Source organism: Ceratotherium simum, chromosome 2 (genome assembly GCF_057802395.1).
Source record: "Ceratotherium simum simum isolate JZ-2026a chromosome 2, ASM5780239v1, whole genome shotgun sequence".
Classification (NCBI taxonomy): Eukaryota; Metazoa; Chordata; class Mammalia; order Perissodactyla; family Rhinocerotidae; genus Ceratotherium; species Ceratotherium simum.
In genome coordinates this window covers 49,328,247-49,345,582 of record NC_141901.1, presented here as the reverse complement: position 1 = coordinate 49,345,582, position 17,336 = coordinate 49,328,247, and the positions used below count along the sequence as shown (strand labels likewise).

The following is a 17,336-nucleotide window of genomic DNA, read 5'->3' as shown; positions in this document are numbered from 1 at the left end:
TAAGCCCCCGTTTCCTCTGTAAAATGGGGATCATGGTGGTGCCTCCCTCATATAGTTGTTTCAAGAATTAAATGAGATAACCAAGCATAGTCCTTGAGAGTAAGAGCTCAATAAACACTAGCTATTGATATAACATATATTCATTAATATCTGACATGATGAAGGACAAAATGGTAAAAGAAAGATACTATTAGGGACCTTGCTGTGAGGTATATTGCGACTTTTTTCAAACGAGGATCATTTTCTTTTTTGATAGTTGACTCATACTGCAAACATAAATATCAACATATAATCCCAGAGATAGTCACAGACTTAGGCAGCAGCCCTGATATGGGTAGAAAACATATTTGAAACTGGCAGTTCACATTCTGATTAGGTCATCACAAAATATAAATGGTACGTTATAGGAATTCTGAGAACTCTTTTAATTTAAGGAAAACAGGGACAGAACAATGAATGGAAAGGCAAAATGCAGGGCCATGACAATGGATCAGGAAGTGGTTTCTCTTCTTCTACCATCAGTCAATGAATTTAGGACATTCCCCAAAATGCTTGTTGGGCTATGTCCACTGCTCTCTTCCACACAGCCTGGAGCAGAGAGTCACTGGCTCAATGAGTGGTAAAAACAAAAATGTTCCTTTTTATGTTTCCCCCAGTGCCCGTAACCCCGCATGTGCTCCTCTATGAGGTGTACGTGCACATGCCCCACCTTTGTAAATTTCTCTTCTTTGACGGACTTGGCTACTCCTGTCTTGTAATTACCCATAGTGAGGCTGACATGCAGAGGTCACCTTGACTCTCCCAAACCAAATTAGCCAACAGGGAGGGTTAAAAAGCAATTACAGTAGCCCGTAGGAAATCACAATGGACTGCAACTAACACAGAAAAAACAATTACCATAATCAATACACTTTAAGCACATCAAAATGAATATTTCCACATGTCAAAATGGTTCCAGATTCACAAAGCAACCAAACTAAACAGAAAACACATTTAGTTTTCATAATGACTCTGCATGTGTCTTTGCCTTATGTCGGGTCCTTGCCTCTTTTCTTACAATTCTGTGAGGTTTTTGCTTTTTAAAAAAAGGATTAAAAAATTTTAATTTTTTTCAACTGGTCCTATTGTTCCCCTTGGCTTTTTCATCTGATTTTAATTTGTTTGTTTCTAGTCTTTCCTCCCTCTGCTTCTGCTGCTCCTTCCACCTCCTATAATTCATCTTGGCCCTGACTTCTCATCCACTGAGTTTACACTTTACATTAATTCAGCCTGTCTTTGATTCTGCTTACTTATGGGGCTTATTCTCTTCACATTTTGAACCTCTCTCCTCATAGTCTTCCTTTCACTTCAAATAATTTAGTGCTGTTCTTTTAAAATTTATACCCTACATAATGATATCCATATTAATGTCTTCTCTTTTTCCCCATTTTCTTTTTTTTTCACTTGCCCTGACTGTGCTTTCTTAGACACAACATAAAACAAAAGTCTTTCATAATTTTGATTGTTATAACTTCTGTCACATAATAATGCGTCTGATCTTCTTCTTTGGTGACTAAACCATTTTTCTTTTGTTTAGTTCCTTGTTGCATATACATTTACTTGGGATCCACCCCACCCCTCTGGCAGAATTAGTGTCCAGATGAATAATCTTTGCCTACGTATATCTGCTCACAGGGATTTGTTCTCTTATTTTTTTTTTCCTACTTCTTTGGCTGTGTTTGTGAGTTTTCCACAGCCTGGCTGGGACAGGAGTTTGGTGCTGTTTTTCCATTTGTAAAGGATTAATTCACCATCACTGGTTGCTTGTTGGGTATGCTGTAATGATTCCCTAATTCAGCAATTACTTACTGAAGACCTACAATGTGCAAAGCCTGGTGCTGGGTACTATGAGAAATATAATGAAGGTTTTACCTTCTAGGGAGGTAAGGCCTCCAGTAGAAGAGAGAATACCAAATGAAGTTATAAATTCTCTGGCTAGTCCTCTTTCAGGATTCCCTATCTCAGTGAAGGCAACACCATCAATCCAGTTGCATAAGTCAAAAACCTAGGGTCATCCCTGATACCTCCTTCTCATGTACATCTAATCCATTATGAAGTCTTATCCTTTTTATCCCCCAAATCTCTTAAATTTGTCTACTCTCCTCATCTTTACTGTCACCATCATGGTCCTAACAGACTAGTGAAAGAGCCTTTTAATAGACTGCCCCAGCTGCTCTTGTTCCCTTACAATTCATTCTCTGTATTTTAAGAAGTTCTCTTTTAAAAGTATAAATCAAAAGAAGCTGTGGTATATATACACAATGGAATACTACTCAGCCATAAGAAACGACGAAATCCAGCCATTTGTGACAACATGGATGGACATTGAGGGTATAATGCAAAGTGAAATAAGTCAGAGGGAGAAGGCCAAATACCGTATGATTTCCTTCATTAAGTAGTAGATAATAACAACAATAAACAAACACATAGGGACAGAGATTGGATTGGTGGTTACCAGAGGGGAAGGGGGGAGGGTGGAGGGTGAAAGGGATAATTCGGTACATGTGTGTGGTGATGGGTTGTAATTAGTATTTTGGTGGTGAACATGATGTAGTCCATGCAGAAATAGAAGTACAATGATGTACACCTGAAATTTTTGCAATGTTATAAACCAATGTTACTGCAATAAAAAAAAAAAAATAAAAAAAAAAAATAAAATAAAAGTATAAATCAGATCATTTCACTCTGTCCTTGAAATGCACAGATAGCTTCCCATTGCTCTTAGGAGTGCACTGGATGGTCTGTTGACATCGCAGCACCCTGCTCTCCCTCCTATGCTATTTCTTGATTTCTAGGGGCTAGCAGCCGGGAAGCTACACTTCTCAGACAGCCTTCTAGTAAGGTTCTAGCTTAGCATAGGTACTTGCCCAATAGCTGGAAAGTGAAAGAGAAAGAGAAGAAATTATTGCTTAGGCAGTTGTGAGTGAGTATGTGGATATCAGCAGACTGCTGAAACAAGGTTTGGCCACCAGCTTTGAGGATCTCATGGAAATTCGGGACTGGCCTCACAGAGAAAGGATGTAATTCAAGAACTGGAAGTTTCCAAAGCAGTTTTAGGAACTGATGATCTCAGTGGTCCTCAATGGCGGCAGTCTGATCCCCAACATTGTGGTGGCTCAATTCTTCTCTAGAATTACCAAACCTAAAGTTTCCAGCCAATCATCTTAATCTCTCTACCCTTTGTTTTTGGTTTGGTTTTGGTTCTGCTTACTCACAGTTCCTTGAGGCCTCCGTTTCCCCATTTTTCTATGTCATTTCAGCTTTTGCTTTCACTGTCTTCTTATCTGCTTCCCATAGTCCTCTGTTCAAGTTCTTGAAGGAGAAACTGATGAGCCCAGGTAATCACTCTCATCTCTATTCGAGTAGATTTAGTGGTACTTCTCCAAAACTTCATTTCTTTATCTGTAAGATGGGAATAATACTACCACCTCTCTTACAGAGCTGCTGTGAGTCTCTGAATAGACAATGCGTGTGTGGCTGCTTGTATGGCACCTGGCAAATGACGCTCAACACATGTAATTCCTTCCTTCCCTTTCTCTTAAGCCTTGCGTAGTGCCTTTTTTCTGGGTCAGTGGCATTATACGTACTTAACAAGTGTTTGCTGTATATTAATAAAAACTATATGTGTGTGTGTGTATATACATATATATATAAAGAAATATTTATTTAATATATAGCCAGCTATTTGAAATTGGATATTCATAAAGTAAAAAAAATGCAAAAGAAAAATGATGAACACTTGCTATTTTTGAATATTTTGAATTCTTCAAATATCTGCTACTTTATTATGCTCTCAAGCTTAAGATGGTTTCAGCCCTCCATTCCCAGGTTCCTTACCAAGTTCTGCCAAAACAAATACATAAATATTTCATACACTTATCTGGAAGGTTTCTCTTCCATTCCCTTCCCTCGTGTTTGTTCTCCAGCCCACTGTGTACCACTCATTCTAATGCTGATTTGATAAAAGCAAACACTAAATCTATACTTGACCTGTATCAACATTTTATGAAGATGCTACATATGGATTTGATGGTGGGAGAAAATACACGTTTTATCCATCCTTCAATCTACCTACCTACCTATCTATATTTATAATGTAAATATTCATAGACATTCCGGCTGTGACATTTTTTAAAATCCAGAAATATCTGAAATAAAACCAAACAAAAAATACCCCCAGGCGCATGAGCTCTGTTATAGGGAAAACAATGGTACAAGCTAAAAATCAGACCTGGATTTCAGTCCTGCTTCTGCTACTTATTATCAAGCAATTAGGAATTTCTAAACTTGGGAGGAAACATAATGAGACAGATGAGAAGTGTATGTTAGCAGAATAAATGCCGCAGTAAACAAGAGCTGATTTTCCTGTACTTGTCTGCATGCTTTGTAGTGGTCCAATTGACATCCACACCCAGGGAATGTAGGATATGTGTGGTATGGAAACAGTGCCATGGGAACAGCCTGAAGGAAGACGGCAGGAGAAAAGACCCCAAAGAAACAGTCTATGAGCTAGAGCACATGCAGCCGGCAGCAGGAGGTCTGAGACCAGACAGGAGGGAAATACAGGGTTGTTTCTCTTAAGAAAACGAGCATGCAGGTGTCTGTTCCACGTCTATGATCTAATTATGACATTACAGGTAGACAGTTTCTAGGCTGCGGTAGGAGAAAATCATCTTGAATATAGATTATTACCTAGTTTTATAGAAAAACACTTTTATCTGTTTTAACAAATCGCGTGTCAAATATCAGAATCCTAATGGGGATAGACAAGAATCTGCTACCATTATCCTCCTTTTAGAAACTAGGAAAAAAAAGAATCTTATGCCGTTCTTAGTACATTTTCTAACCACCAAATCGATTAGTAAGAGTTACAAAAGGAATATTTACAGTGTGGAATTTCTTTGCTACTGGGAGGGGGTGGGGTGATAACTGAGGCTGAAAAAGAGACACTTGTCCTCAGAAGCATTAACCAACTGTGAGAACGTGCTGGTGTTGGGGACAGTGAGGCAGGCAGGAAGCTATCGGAAAGCCCTTAGTGTTTACCTGCCACATCTGAAATAATTACTGTTTTGTGTAAGAAAAGACGACATTCACAACTTCAGGCTTGGCTTGAAAAAAGGCAGAATATATGACAAATTTGGGGATCTTAAGCAGGTATTTTTGCCAATGTCGGCCTTTTTAAATGTTGCTCTTGTACTCTTAAAATGTTCGTAATGAGGATATACTAGGTGATATCAATTCATACATAACTTGTTTAATAATCCCCTGAGCTATAGCTCATTAACCCACTTTATAGATGAAAGAAAACTTGTACGATTTTATCATTCTGCAAATTGTATTTTGGGCAATTGATAAACATAAATTCATCATCACTTTAGTATATATGATCTTGTATTGTTCTGGTTGTTCCATGTGATGGTCTTGCCTCCTAACATAACTCCTGGCTCCTTAGGAAGGTCAGCAGTGGCCTGAGGAAACCAGGATCATGCTCTGATGCTCCACTGTCCACTGACTGGCTGCACAGCTTTGGGCAAATTGCTTAACCTCTCTGGGCTGCAGTTGTAAAGCAAGAAAACTGAAGAAAAGACTCCTTAGAGTTCCTTCCCACTTTACGCTCTGTGGCATCACAAAGAGGGCAATCATTCAAGTTCACTCTTTTTCACAGCCCCTGAGCTCAGAGGACTCTCCCGTTGTAGCTCTTGAACTATTAAGGAAATCTACCATGCTCACGTGCTTCCATTTCCATAGCCTGAAAAATCTCAGCCTTTGGTTCTATAAAGAATAGGCCTTGAAAACGAAATTAGAAATAAGATTGTAATCGTCAAAGACATAATGATCATCAATCATAACCAAGTGACAGCTCTCAGTCACAGCACTGCCTGGCCCATATTTCATTTTAATCCTTTTTTTTTAAATTGAGGTATAACTGACATACAACATTATATTAGTTTTAGGAGTACAACATAAAATATTTGATATTAGTATATATTGCAAAATGATCATCACAATAAGTCTAACATGCATCACCATATATAGTTACAGAATTTTTTTTCTTGTGATGAGAACTTTTAAGATGTACTTAGCAACTTTCAAATATGCAATACAGTATTATTAACTATAGTCACCATGCTGTACATTACATCTCCATGACTTATTTATTTTTATAACTGGAAGTTTATTCTTTTTGATTCCCTTCACCCATGTTCCCCCTCCCCACCCTCATCTCTGGCAGCCACCAATCTGTTCTCTGTATCTGTGAGCTTGTTTTGTTTTGTTTTTTTAATTTTGGATTCCATATAATTGAGATCACACAGTATTTGTCTTTCTCTGTTTGACTTATTTCACTTAGCATAATGCTTTCAACGTCTATCCATAATGTTGCAAATGGCAAGATTTCATTCCTTTTAATGGCTGAACAATATTCCATTATATATATATATATATATATATATACATACACACATATATATGTATATATATCTCACATTTTCTGTATCTATTCATCCGTTGATGGATACTTCATTTTAATCCTTTAATAATCCTGTACAGGATAATTATTATTCCCATTTTACAGGTAAGAAAATCAAAGTCCTTCACAGAACCTTTCTAGGTATATATGCTACCTCACTAGGAAATATATTATTAGATCTTTATTAGATTTTCATTTCCTACATCCTGGAAAAGGTGTTCTAGACTTCCCAGGATAAGTCAAAAGTCACTTATTATAAGTAATAAACGCTATCAGGAGTCCAGCATTCAAGTTAATACAACAACCAAAAACATAATCCTTATATATAAGTTTTAATCAGAAATAAAGATGGCCTGCATGTACTAGTGGACATTCCTTATTTTAAATCTAAGCAGCTACTCTTCTGGCTGTTTCCATCAAAATTGCACAAGGGCTCTGGCGTCATGCCACAAGGTACATATACTGTCATCTCCATGCTATGATTACATTTACATGCAAAGAATTCTAGTTCTCCTACGGGAGAAACTTTTATGGAGTCAAAGCTTTAGGGGAAAGGGGTGAAAAAAGACTGTTGGAGTTTCTCTTTTTCCTTAGAAGCTTCCACAGCAGAAAGGCTTGGCCATGAGGGCATGCTGATTGGGAGGCTTTATCTCTAGAAGGCCAAATGGGGGGCCAAGGGAGGTAACGTGGGGATAGCAGGGAGGACCTGGGAGAGGGATGTGGGCAGAAGCCCTGGCCAGCAGTACAGAGAGTGCAGGCGTCGACATCCTCTGGTTGTATAGTTTTGAGACCTGTAAGTGGAAGCAGTAGCTGACTAGGTGGATTATGGGTCCAGGAAAAGTGAGAGCACCCTACACCATGCTGAAAAACTTGCTCTCAACCTGCAGGTCCAATACAGTAGCCAATGGCCACTGGTGGCTATTTAAATTTAAAATTAATTAAAATTAAATAAAATTTAAAATTCCTCTGTAAGCATTTCAATTGCTCAGTAGCCACATGTGGCTAGTGGCTACAGTCTTGGAGAGTGCAGATACAGAACATTCCCATAATTGCAGCAAGTTCTAGTGAACAGCATTGCTTTAGAGTCTAGATTATATGAGAAATCAACATTTAAAAATCTTGCAAGTTAAACGATTACTGGGGAAGTATATATTGCATAGTGGGTAAGAGCACAGACTCTGTACCCAAACTTTCTAGAATCTAATCCTGGGTCCACGACTTCGGGCTAGCTACACGACGTCGGGCAAATTACTAACCACTCTGTGCCTTAGTTTCCCCATCTGCACAATGGGGATGACAATAGTGCAAATTTTATAAGGTCGTAGTGAGGATTAAATGGGTTAATGTAGGTAAAGGTAACTGTTTCCAACATATAGTAAGTTTTAGTTGAGTGTTAGCTCTTAATATTAGTTTCACATTGAAATATACTACTATAATTTAGTACTATTACTGGGGAATGATGCAGACTGATTCACAAGTCTGATCTTTTCTGTGCCGCCCTTCCTCATGAACCACATCTTTTTGGGATAGCTTAAAACACTCTCTCGTTAGCGTGAGCACGCATAAGACCAGGGGTGACCACTGCTCCTTACTTATACAACAGAATGTCAGCTGCCTGGAGCACGGGGTACGTGAGCAGGCCCATGGTTCCATCATGCTTCTGCTTGGTGTTCTTTGCCTGTGGGGGTGAAAAGAGAGGAGGGGAAGAAATCTGACGTGAACCTAATTATACTACTAAATGAAGAAATCTTTAAAGCAAGCAAAGGGTGATCTGAAGCCATCTGTAGCAACATTACATCTCAGTTCCTTTTAGCAACTCTAGCCATCTTCTGGCTGGCTTGACTTCATGCTCCAGGCTTGGGCAGGAATAAAGTGAATCCATTTCACCGCTGCCCCTTTAAAGGATCCTGCACTGCCACTATTTCTTATTCATTTAATTAAAGTAAGGGCATAAGAGTTTTCTAGGTTTCAAATCAGATAAATTCCAGATTTCACAAGTAAGGTAAGGAAATATCATGAAATTAAATTTCTATAAATTAACATGAGTCAACATCAAACACTCTATCGTTTATCTGTGGAAACTTCCCAGAAAGTCTCACACTGTGCTATTGACAAAACTGGAATGTTCCCTTAAAATTATATTTAAAAAAACTAAAAAATAGACATCATGGCATTTGAAAAAGGAAACCAAGAGAAATTGTAATCTAACCAATCCTAATTATCCATCTTGATCTTTAGTTGCTGAAGCAATGAGGGTCAAGTGGTTCCAGCAAACAGTACAGGTTGTATAGACCAAAATATTTTCCTAATGGAGAAGCTAAGGCTGGGTCTGAAAAGCAACAGTTTCTCTCTTTAACCACCTTAATATCAATGTTCCATAATTTAGTTTCAAACTTAACTCTCCTGGTTACTTCAAGTAGTTTCCGGCTTGCGGTAACTAATGCTATAGGCCGTTCAAAGGAAGTTCGAAAGTTTGAACATACAATTCCGTCAGTATGTCTCCTATTACAACGTCCATGATAGAGGCCGGTTCGCAATGATCACTGGGTAAAGATGATGAAAGTTTAATTTGGAAATGAGCAAAAGGGAAAAGAATCCAATTTTTAAAAATCACCACCAGATTAGATTTACAGTCTTTTTATATTAGAATACTGGATCTTGAAATTACAAAGGAAGGGGGGAGATGGGGAGAGCACTAATATTTACTGAGTGCCTGTCATGTGCCCCAGATGCCTTACATTTGTGTTATCTCATTAATCCTCCAAATAACCCTGACCTCAGCAGCCCAGACTCCACCCTTCTACCCCACTGTTCTTCCCTTCCCTGCCCCAATCAAAACCAAGCTGGTGTTCTCAGATCCTCCCATAGCACTGGAACCCTACCCTCAAAGCACTTTTCACACTTCCTGTTTGCTTGTTTAACTCTCTTTTCCCAAATAGACTATGAGCGGCTACATCCATCTGTCTGTCTTGTTGACTGCTGTACCTCCAGCACCTAGCATGATATGAGACTGCAGAAGGCATCACCTGTATTTGTTAATGAAGAAATGATCATAGAAGGCAGTAACATGCTCTAGGACAAGGCTGGCATTTGAAATCCATGTTTTTCCCACAAATAAGATATCACGGACTAGCGGGAAGCCTTCTCCAGAATATCAGTGCATTCACCAGTAATGTGTTATTAGTAGGTCCTTAGACACTGTTTTAGAGTGGGAATATTTCCCATTAAATTAGTATTCAGTTCTCATAAAAAGGATTTCAGCATTCAACTTAGTGTCAGAGTACTACAATAAAATGGGAAAGTCTTGCCTAAAACCAAAATATGGTCAAAAACATTACAAAATTTTGTTTCTAATTCCTGGCAGGTAATGATTCTGCAGCATTATCAATACCTCTTATTTAGGCACTGTCACTTTAAAGCTGTCTGTTTCTCTCTGCAGCACATGCAAAGCCTTCTGACCAGCTTTTGAGGAAACCAATGGCCCTGAAAATATGCTGCAAAGAGGCTTGAAACTGAAATTAGTGTTGACGTGGTTGGGGGCTACCTACGCTCGGGTTATCCAATAGCAAAAATAAATGCAAGTAAAGTACTACGAGTTACCCAATTTATCTTTCTCAGTGGAACTTCTTAGAAAAAGTACAGCCTTTATTTTTCTCTGGGTTTGAACTGTTGCCTGGACTCAACTTGTTTAAGTGTTAAATAAGATACGTTGTCTCTTCTCCCCACAATGAAAACATTTTTGCCTCACTGCCAGTTAATTCCAGGGAAGACGGGAGGCAACTTCAGAGTCTAGTAATCCAGAAATTGTGAATGTTTTTTAATTATAATATGGTAGGTTCAAAGTCATTACCAAGCCTATCCAAAGGTCATTCTGATTCAACCATTCACAGATAAAATCAAATAATTAATAAATTAGATATTTTTATCCAGTTTTTAAGTTGGAAGGAATCTTGGAGAACCCTTTTCCTTTCCGTTTAATACCCTGAGGCAGAGAGGTTAAAGATGCTGTTGCAGCCACTAGTGAGTAGGGGATCAGGGAGGCCAGCAAACTCAGGACTCCCAGAGCCTAACACAAAAACAAACAGAGGGGGAAAAAATAGCTGTAATGGGGACTTTGGACTCCTTTCTGTTTACTAATCAAATGGCTGGCATTACCTTCCACTGGTGTAAATGTTGTAATCGGGGTAGTCTGACCATGCAGGTAAGGATCCAACTTAATTGTGTGTGTTCAGGCACCTAAAGAAATAAAACAGAATATTAACAAAGGTGGTCAACATTTTCTTGTATATAAGGCAAAACGAAACAAACAGGTATCACCTTAAATAGCTGAGAAGGCCCCAAATCAAGGTTATTAAAAAAGTGACAGGTGAAAGGGGCTGATCCATAATGCATAGAATTTTTACACGAAGAAGAAATATTCAAAACTAACCAATACAATTACTAGTCTAGTGTTTGAAACCTCTTCGCAACATCTCTAGCAAATGGCTGACCAGCCTCTGCTTCAATATCTTCAGTGAGAGGGTTTCATTATGTCCTGAGGCATCCATTCCATCTTTTGTTTGGTGAGGAGATCAGCCCTGTGCTAACATCTGCCAATCCTCCTCTCTCTCTTTTTCTTTTTTTGCTGAGGAAGACTGGCCCTGGGCTAACATCTGTGCCCATCTTCCTCCACTTTACATGGGATGCCGCCACAGCATGGCTTGCCAAGCAGTGCGTCGGTGCGCGTCCGGGATCCGAACCGGCGAACCCCAGGCCGCTGCAGCCAAGCGTGTGCACTTAACCGCCTGCGCCACTGGGCTGGCCCCATCTATTCCACCTTTAAAAAGCCCAGGTAATTAAGAAGACACACACACACACACAGACACACTGGTTCAAATCCTTTCTAAATAAACGAAAGCAGCTATAATACCTTATACGTAAATGGTACAGAAAGGTACTGGACTTAAAATTAACGATTGACTCCTTTAGACCTAGAGTAATTTGAATTTAGGAATCACTTTATCATCTCAAAGGGTATTCTTATAGTTCTATTTCTTCCTCCTCTTCCTTCCTTTTTTTTTTTGAAGAGGTCTACTCAACATGAAAATATAACCTTTTCCCAATTTGTTTTTGTTTTAGCCAAATTTAATCAAGTAACCAAACCTGGCAACAAATGGGATGATTCTTAGGTCCAGGCCAGGTTCTAACTGATGACCTAGAATTTAAGGCCTATCTATCCCATTTCTGGGCCCTGGAGATTCCAAGCCCTTCATCTACTGTGGCTTTTTTTGTATTCATATGATTTCTTTAAAAAGCAAAGACTGTTGCCAACTTTGAAAAGTGGCCCCAAATGTGTTCTTTGTGGGTTTTGCGAGAGGAGCATAATGGAGCTGAATCATCCCAGCCCTGTTCTACTAGCAAGGAATCGCCATCTGGTGAAAGATAGTGTCTCATTTTTTTCCTCAAGTCATGGAGATGGAAGAGTTGTTTTTCACATGTTTGACAAGGAATCGCTTTTAAAAGTTGTGCAAGTCGCTGGGCTGAATCTGTCATCTTTCTTCCAAGAGGCATTTGGGTTTCATTGAAGGCAGTGACTTTGACAGGACTGTCCGTGCAAATTGCTAACTGCTGCTGTAAACAAACAGCTATTAGACAAAAACAGGAACCCTGGATAGAAGCAAGAGGATTATAGTGGCTTCTAGTCATCAAGTAGAACACATTCCCATTAGAACTAATAAAACTAGAGCTGTTTTTTGGCATGATGAAGTAGGAGAAAATTTTTTTTTCTTCTTTACTGAATTGGGGAAAGGAATGAAAACACAGAAAATAACCATGGACATACGGAAGAAGACAAGAAGACTCCTTGCCTTCAACTCTGGCTCAAGTGCTCAGCTTTGGCAAAATCAAAAAGCTACCATCATGTCTCCATGAAGTCAAGTATTTTCCTTGGAGTAGCTTTTTATTTGGACATATGGAATGAAACTTATTTAATATCCTGCAGAGATCTTCCTGGTGTTTCCAAATAATAGGGCATAAAATTAATTCAAATTATCCTCATACAGAAAAAAGTAGGTAAAAGGTCAAAGGCAATTAATTTTCACAATTTATCACTAATACATAAGAAGGTTACACTTCAGGGTCTGGCTCTCTTAATTTATTCATATTCATGACAACTGCTTGGAAAGGTTCAGATTTCCATCTGAGGAAAAGTGAAGATGCTATCTAAATATAGTACATTCCAAGTTATGCTGTGAAACCACAAACAAAATAACAATGTGATCTGTTTCAGCCACAGAAAAACAAAAGCATGAAACAAGGTGGCCTGTTGACTATTCACAAACAAGTCAGCAGTGACTGAAGATTGCTTACCCTCTAATTGTAACAATTAAAGACATGTGCATTCTTCAGGTACAGCAGTTTTCCTGTCTTGTTCACTGCTTTAAAAGAGTCTGGCATACTGTAGGTGCTCAATAAATATCTGTGACTGTATAAACAATATCGAAGTCTGCAGAATGGTTAGGGCCAAAAAAGATTCCATCAGATTTAGCCGTGGACTTGTTGGTAATCTCGGCAAAAGCAATTTCAGGAGAGTGATTGGGATGGAAGCTAACTTGGAATGGGGTGGGTTGAAGTGTGACTAGGAGGCAGGATATGAAGACAGATACACAGCATAGCACAGTGGTTAAGAGCTCTATCTTTGGAGTGAGGCTGCCTGAATCCGAATGCTAGTTCTGCCACTTAGTGCATGGTTGACTCTATGTAAGTGACTTAACCTCTCTGTTCCTCAGTTTTGTCATTTATAAAATGAGGTTAACAATAGTATCCATCTGACAATGCTTAGAACAGTACTTAGCACACAGTAAGCACTCAGTAAATGGTAGTTATTATTATTATAGATAACTTTTAGAAAGACTTTTGTTTTAACTTTTTATTTTGAGATAATTGTAGATTCACATACAGTTGTAAGAAATAATACAGAGAGATCCAGTATACCCTTCACCCAGTTTCTCCCAAGGGCAACATCTTGCATAACTATAGTACAATATCACAACCAGGACATTGAATTCGATACAATCCATTCACCAATCCAAATTTAGATTTCACCAGTTTTACAGGCATTCATTGTGTGGGTATATTTAGTTCTATGCAATTTTATCACAGGTGGAAGACATTTCTTTCTTTCTTTTTTTTTTTTGTGAGGAAGATCGGCCCTGAGCTAACATCTGCCAATCCTCCTCTTTTTGCTGAGGAAGACTGGCCCTGGGCTAACATCCATGCCCATCTTCCTCCACTTCATATGGGACACCGCCACAGCATGGCTTGACAAGCGGTGCGTCAGTGCGCACGCGGGGTTCCGAAGTGGCAAACCCCGGGCCGCCGCAGCGGAGTGCACGCACTTAACCACTTGCGCCACCAGGCCGGCCACGACATTTCTTTTTTTTTTTTTTTTTTTAAGATTTTATTTATTCAGTTTTTTCCCCCCAAAGCCCCAGTAGATAGTTGTACGTCATAGGTTCACATCCTTCTAGTTGCTGTACGTGGGACTCGGCCTCGCGTTGGACGGAGAAGTGTTGCCTCGGGGCGCTCCCGGGATCCGAACCCGGGCCGCCAGCATCAGAGCGCGCGCACTTAACCGCTAAGCCACGGGGCCGGCCCGACATTTCTTTTTTAAGGAAGGATAGAGATGAGGTTAACTAGTAGCCATTAGAGAATAAAAAGTTGTTTTGTTTTTTAAGGTGGGATAGGCCTACTCTCTCCAAAACATCTTCCACTGAAACAAGAGGAAGAGAAATAAGTACAAGTGAGGCCATATCTTGTGGGATAGGAGTGGAGAGCAGAAAGTGAGAGAAGTTCACATCTAATGGGCTCTATTATCTCTGAAAATAGAAGACAGGATGATTAGAAACAAATGGGGTAAGAAATATACTCAGTGGAATTGCTGAGTTTGATAGGAAGGAACAAAAGATCTTCTGCAATACAGTTATATAAGGCTTGATGTTTTGTGGATGTTTTTGTGAATGAAAGAGGACAATCATTCATCAAATACACTCTTGGGGAAACTGGTATTCTTCAAGGTAGACTAAAATATTCTGCCTAAATAGTTTAAATATTAAATAATTTATAATTTTAATGAATAATTAAACATTTGCAGAAAAAATTAAATGAGTTGATTGCATCTTTAATTTCCTTTGGTAAGGATTTTTACTAGGATCCAAAAAGTACTAAACATAAAGCAAAAAATCTTGATAAATTAAACTACACTAAAATTAATAACTTCTCTTCATAAAACACCACCATTGAAAGAGGGAAAATGCAAGTCACAGAGTGGGAGGAGATATTTGCAAACCTATACAGAATATACTGGTACGTAGAATATGTAAAGAACTCCCATAAATTGATAAGAAAAAAAGCAGATAACCCTATGAAAATTGGCCAAAAGCATTAAATGCAATTAAAGTCATAATACGATACCACTACACACCCACTAGAATAATTAAAATGAAAAAGCCAAATAATACCAAGTATGGCAAGGACATTGAGTAAATAGAACTCTTAGACAGGGCTTGCTGTTATTTGAGTGACTTAGAGCTCACTCAGTGGGAAAAGCTCCATCCCTGGGATATTTTTAAAAAATAATCAGCAGAAATGATTTAACATTGCAGCACCTAAGGTACCGATACCAGTAGGGGAAAACAAGAGGCTGGCCAAAAAACTTAAAGGGAAAAGCTGAGACATGATATACCCACACGGTGCTTTGAAAAGACCTGACATATTCCTGGGCATCTAGAAGGCCACATGCATGTGCAGGGCTATGCACATGTCCAGGAAAGACCTGAGAAGACCCTAATCTTTTATCTTTGGCTCTTCTTGAGGCTCCTCAGCAAAGGGTTGAAAACACAGGATCAAGGCATTTGGAAATTTCTTTCCAATCATTACCTCAGCACTAAGCTAACCCAGCAGAGACTGCAGTGGCCAGACATGACAGTGAAGAAAGACTTTACAGAACTGCCGCAGAAAAGTCACCAAACAAACAAATAGCAACAACAAAAACACACCCTGGGTGGTGGAGGTGGTGGGGATTTCACTAGTGAATTCTAATAAACATTTAAAAAATTAATATCAATTCTTCACAATCTTTTCCGGAAAATAAAAGAGGAGGGCACACTTCTCTACTCATTCTAAGAGGCCACTATGACCTTGATACCAAAACCAAAGACATTACAACAAAAGAAAACTACAGACCAATAATGTGAATATAGATGCAAAAACCCTCAATGAAATACTAGCAAACTGAATCTAGCAACATACACAAAGAATTACACAACACGATCAAGTGGGATTCACTCGAGAAATGCAAACTTGGTTTAACGTCCAAAAATCAATCAATGTAATACTACAGCAATCTAGACAATGTAGTACTGCCATAAGGATAGAATATATAGATCAATGGAACAGAAGTGAGAGTCCAGAAATAAATCCATACATCTATGGTCAACTGGTTTTCAACAAGGGTGCCAAGACAATTCAATGGGGGAAAGAATAGTCTTTTCAACAAAGGATGCTAGGACAACTGAATATCTACAGGCTTACACCTACATGCAAAAGAATGATGTTGGACCCCTACCTTTCACCATACATAAAAATTAACTCAAGATGGATCACAGACCTAAATGTAATAGTCAAACTATAAAATGCTGAGAAAAAAAAATACGAGTAAATCTTCACGCCTGTGGGTTAAGCAGTGGTTTGTTAGACCATTTGATACCAAAAGCATAAGCAACAAAAGAAAAAAAATAGATAAATTGGTTTTCATTAAAATTGAAAAATGTTGTGCTTCAAAGGACACTGTCAAGGAAGTGAAAGACAATTCACAAAATAGAAGATCTTTGCAAATAATATCTCTGATAGGGGACTTGTATCCAGAATATATAAACAACTCATAATTCAACAATAAAAAGACAGATAATCCAATTAAAAATAGGCAAAAGATTTGAAAAGACATTTCTCCAAAGAAGACATACAAATGGCCAATAAGCACATGAAAAGATGCTCATCATCACTAGTCATTAGGAAAATGCAAATCAAAACCACATTGGAAAAAAAAAAACACATTGAGATACCACTTTACATTCACTAGGATAATTAAAATACAAAAAGACAGACAATAATAAGTTTGAGGAAAGAAACAGAGAATTTGGAATCCTTATACAATGGTGGTGGAACTCTCATATGAAGTAGTGTAGCCACTTTCAAAACAGTTTAACACTTCCTCAAAATGTTAAATATAGAGTTACCATATGACCCAGGAATCCACTCCTAGGTGTATACTAAGATAATTGAAAATATATATCCATACAAAAACCTTACACAAATGTTCATAGTAGAATTTTTCATAGTAGCCAAAAAGTAGAAACAACCCAAATATCCACTGACAGATGAATGGATGAACAAAATGTGGTGTATCTATATCATGGAATATTATTCAACAATAAAAACAAATAAAGTACTAATAAATATTACAACATAGATAAACCTTGAAAATGTTATGCTAAGTGAAAGAAGCCAATCACAAAAGAACACTTACCATATGATCCCATTTGTTGGGAATGTTCAGAAAAGGCAAATCCATAAAAGACAAAGTAGATTAGAGGTTACCAGGGAGAAGGGAGAGGCAATGGGAGTGACTGCTGATGGATACAGGGTTTCTTTGTGGAGTGATGAAAATGTTCAAATTTGATTGTGGTGACAGATGCACAACTCTGTGAATATACTAAAAATCATTAAATTGTATACTTTAAATGAGTGAATTGTATGGTATGTGAATTATATCTCAATAAAGCGGTTAGAA

The 17,336-nt window shown here is 38.4% G+C and overlaps 1 protein-coding gene across 2 annotated transcripts in view; it reads right to left on the bottom strand.

The window, feature by feature from the left end:
* The window catches only part of WARS2 (tryptophanyl tRNA synthetase 2, mitochondrial), a 79,088-nt gene that overhangs the window by 6,495 nt on the left and 55,257 nt on the right, over positions 1 to 17,336 (bottom strand). For both annotated transcript variants that reach the window (XM_004420600.3, XM_087444718.1), the window contains 2 exons: positions 10,664 to 10,744; positions 8,101 to 8,186 (listed from right to left, as the gene is read on the bottom strand). In XM_004420600.3, coding sequence (XP_004420657.1) covers positions 8,101 to 8,186; positions 10,664 to 10,744 — 167 coding nt within the window. The remainder of the gene's footprint in view (positions 1 to 8,100; positions 8,187 to 10,663; positions 10,745 to 17,336) is intronic.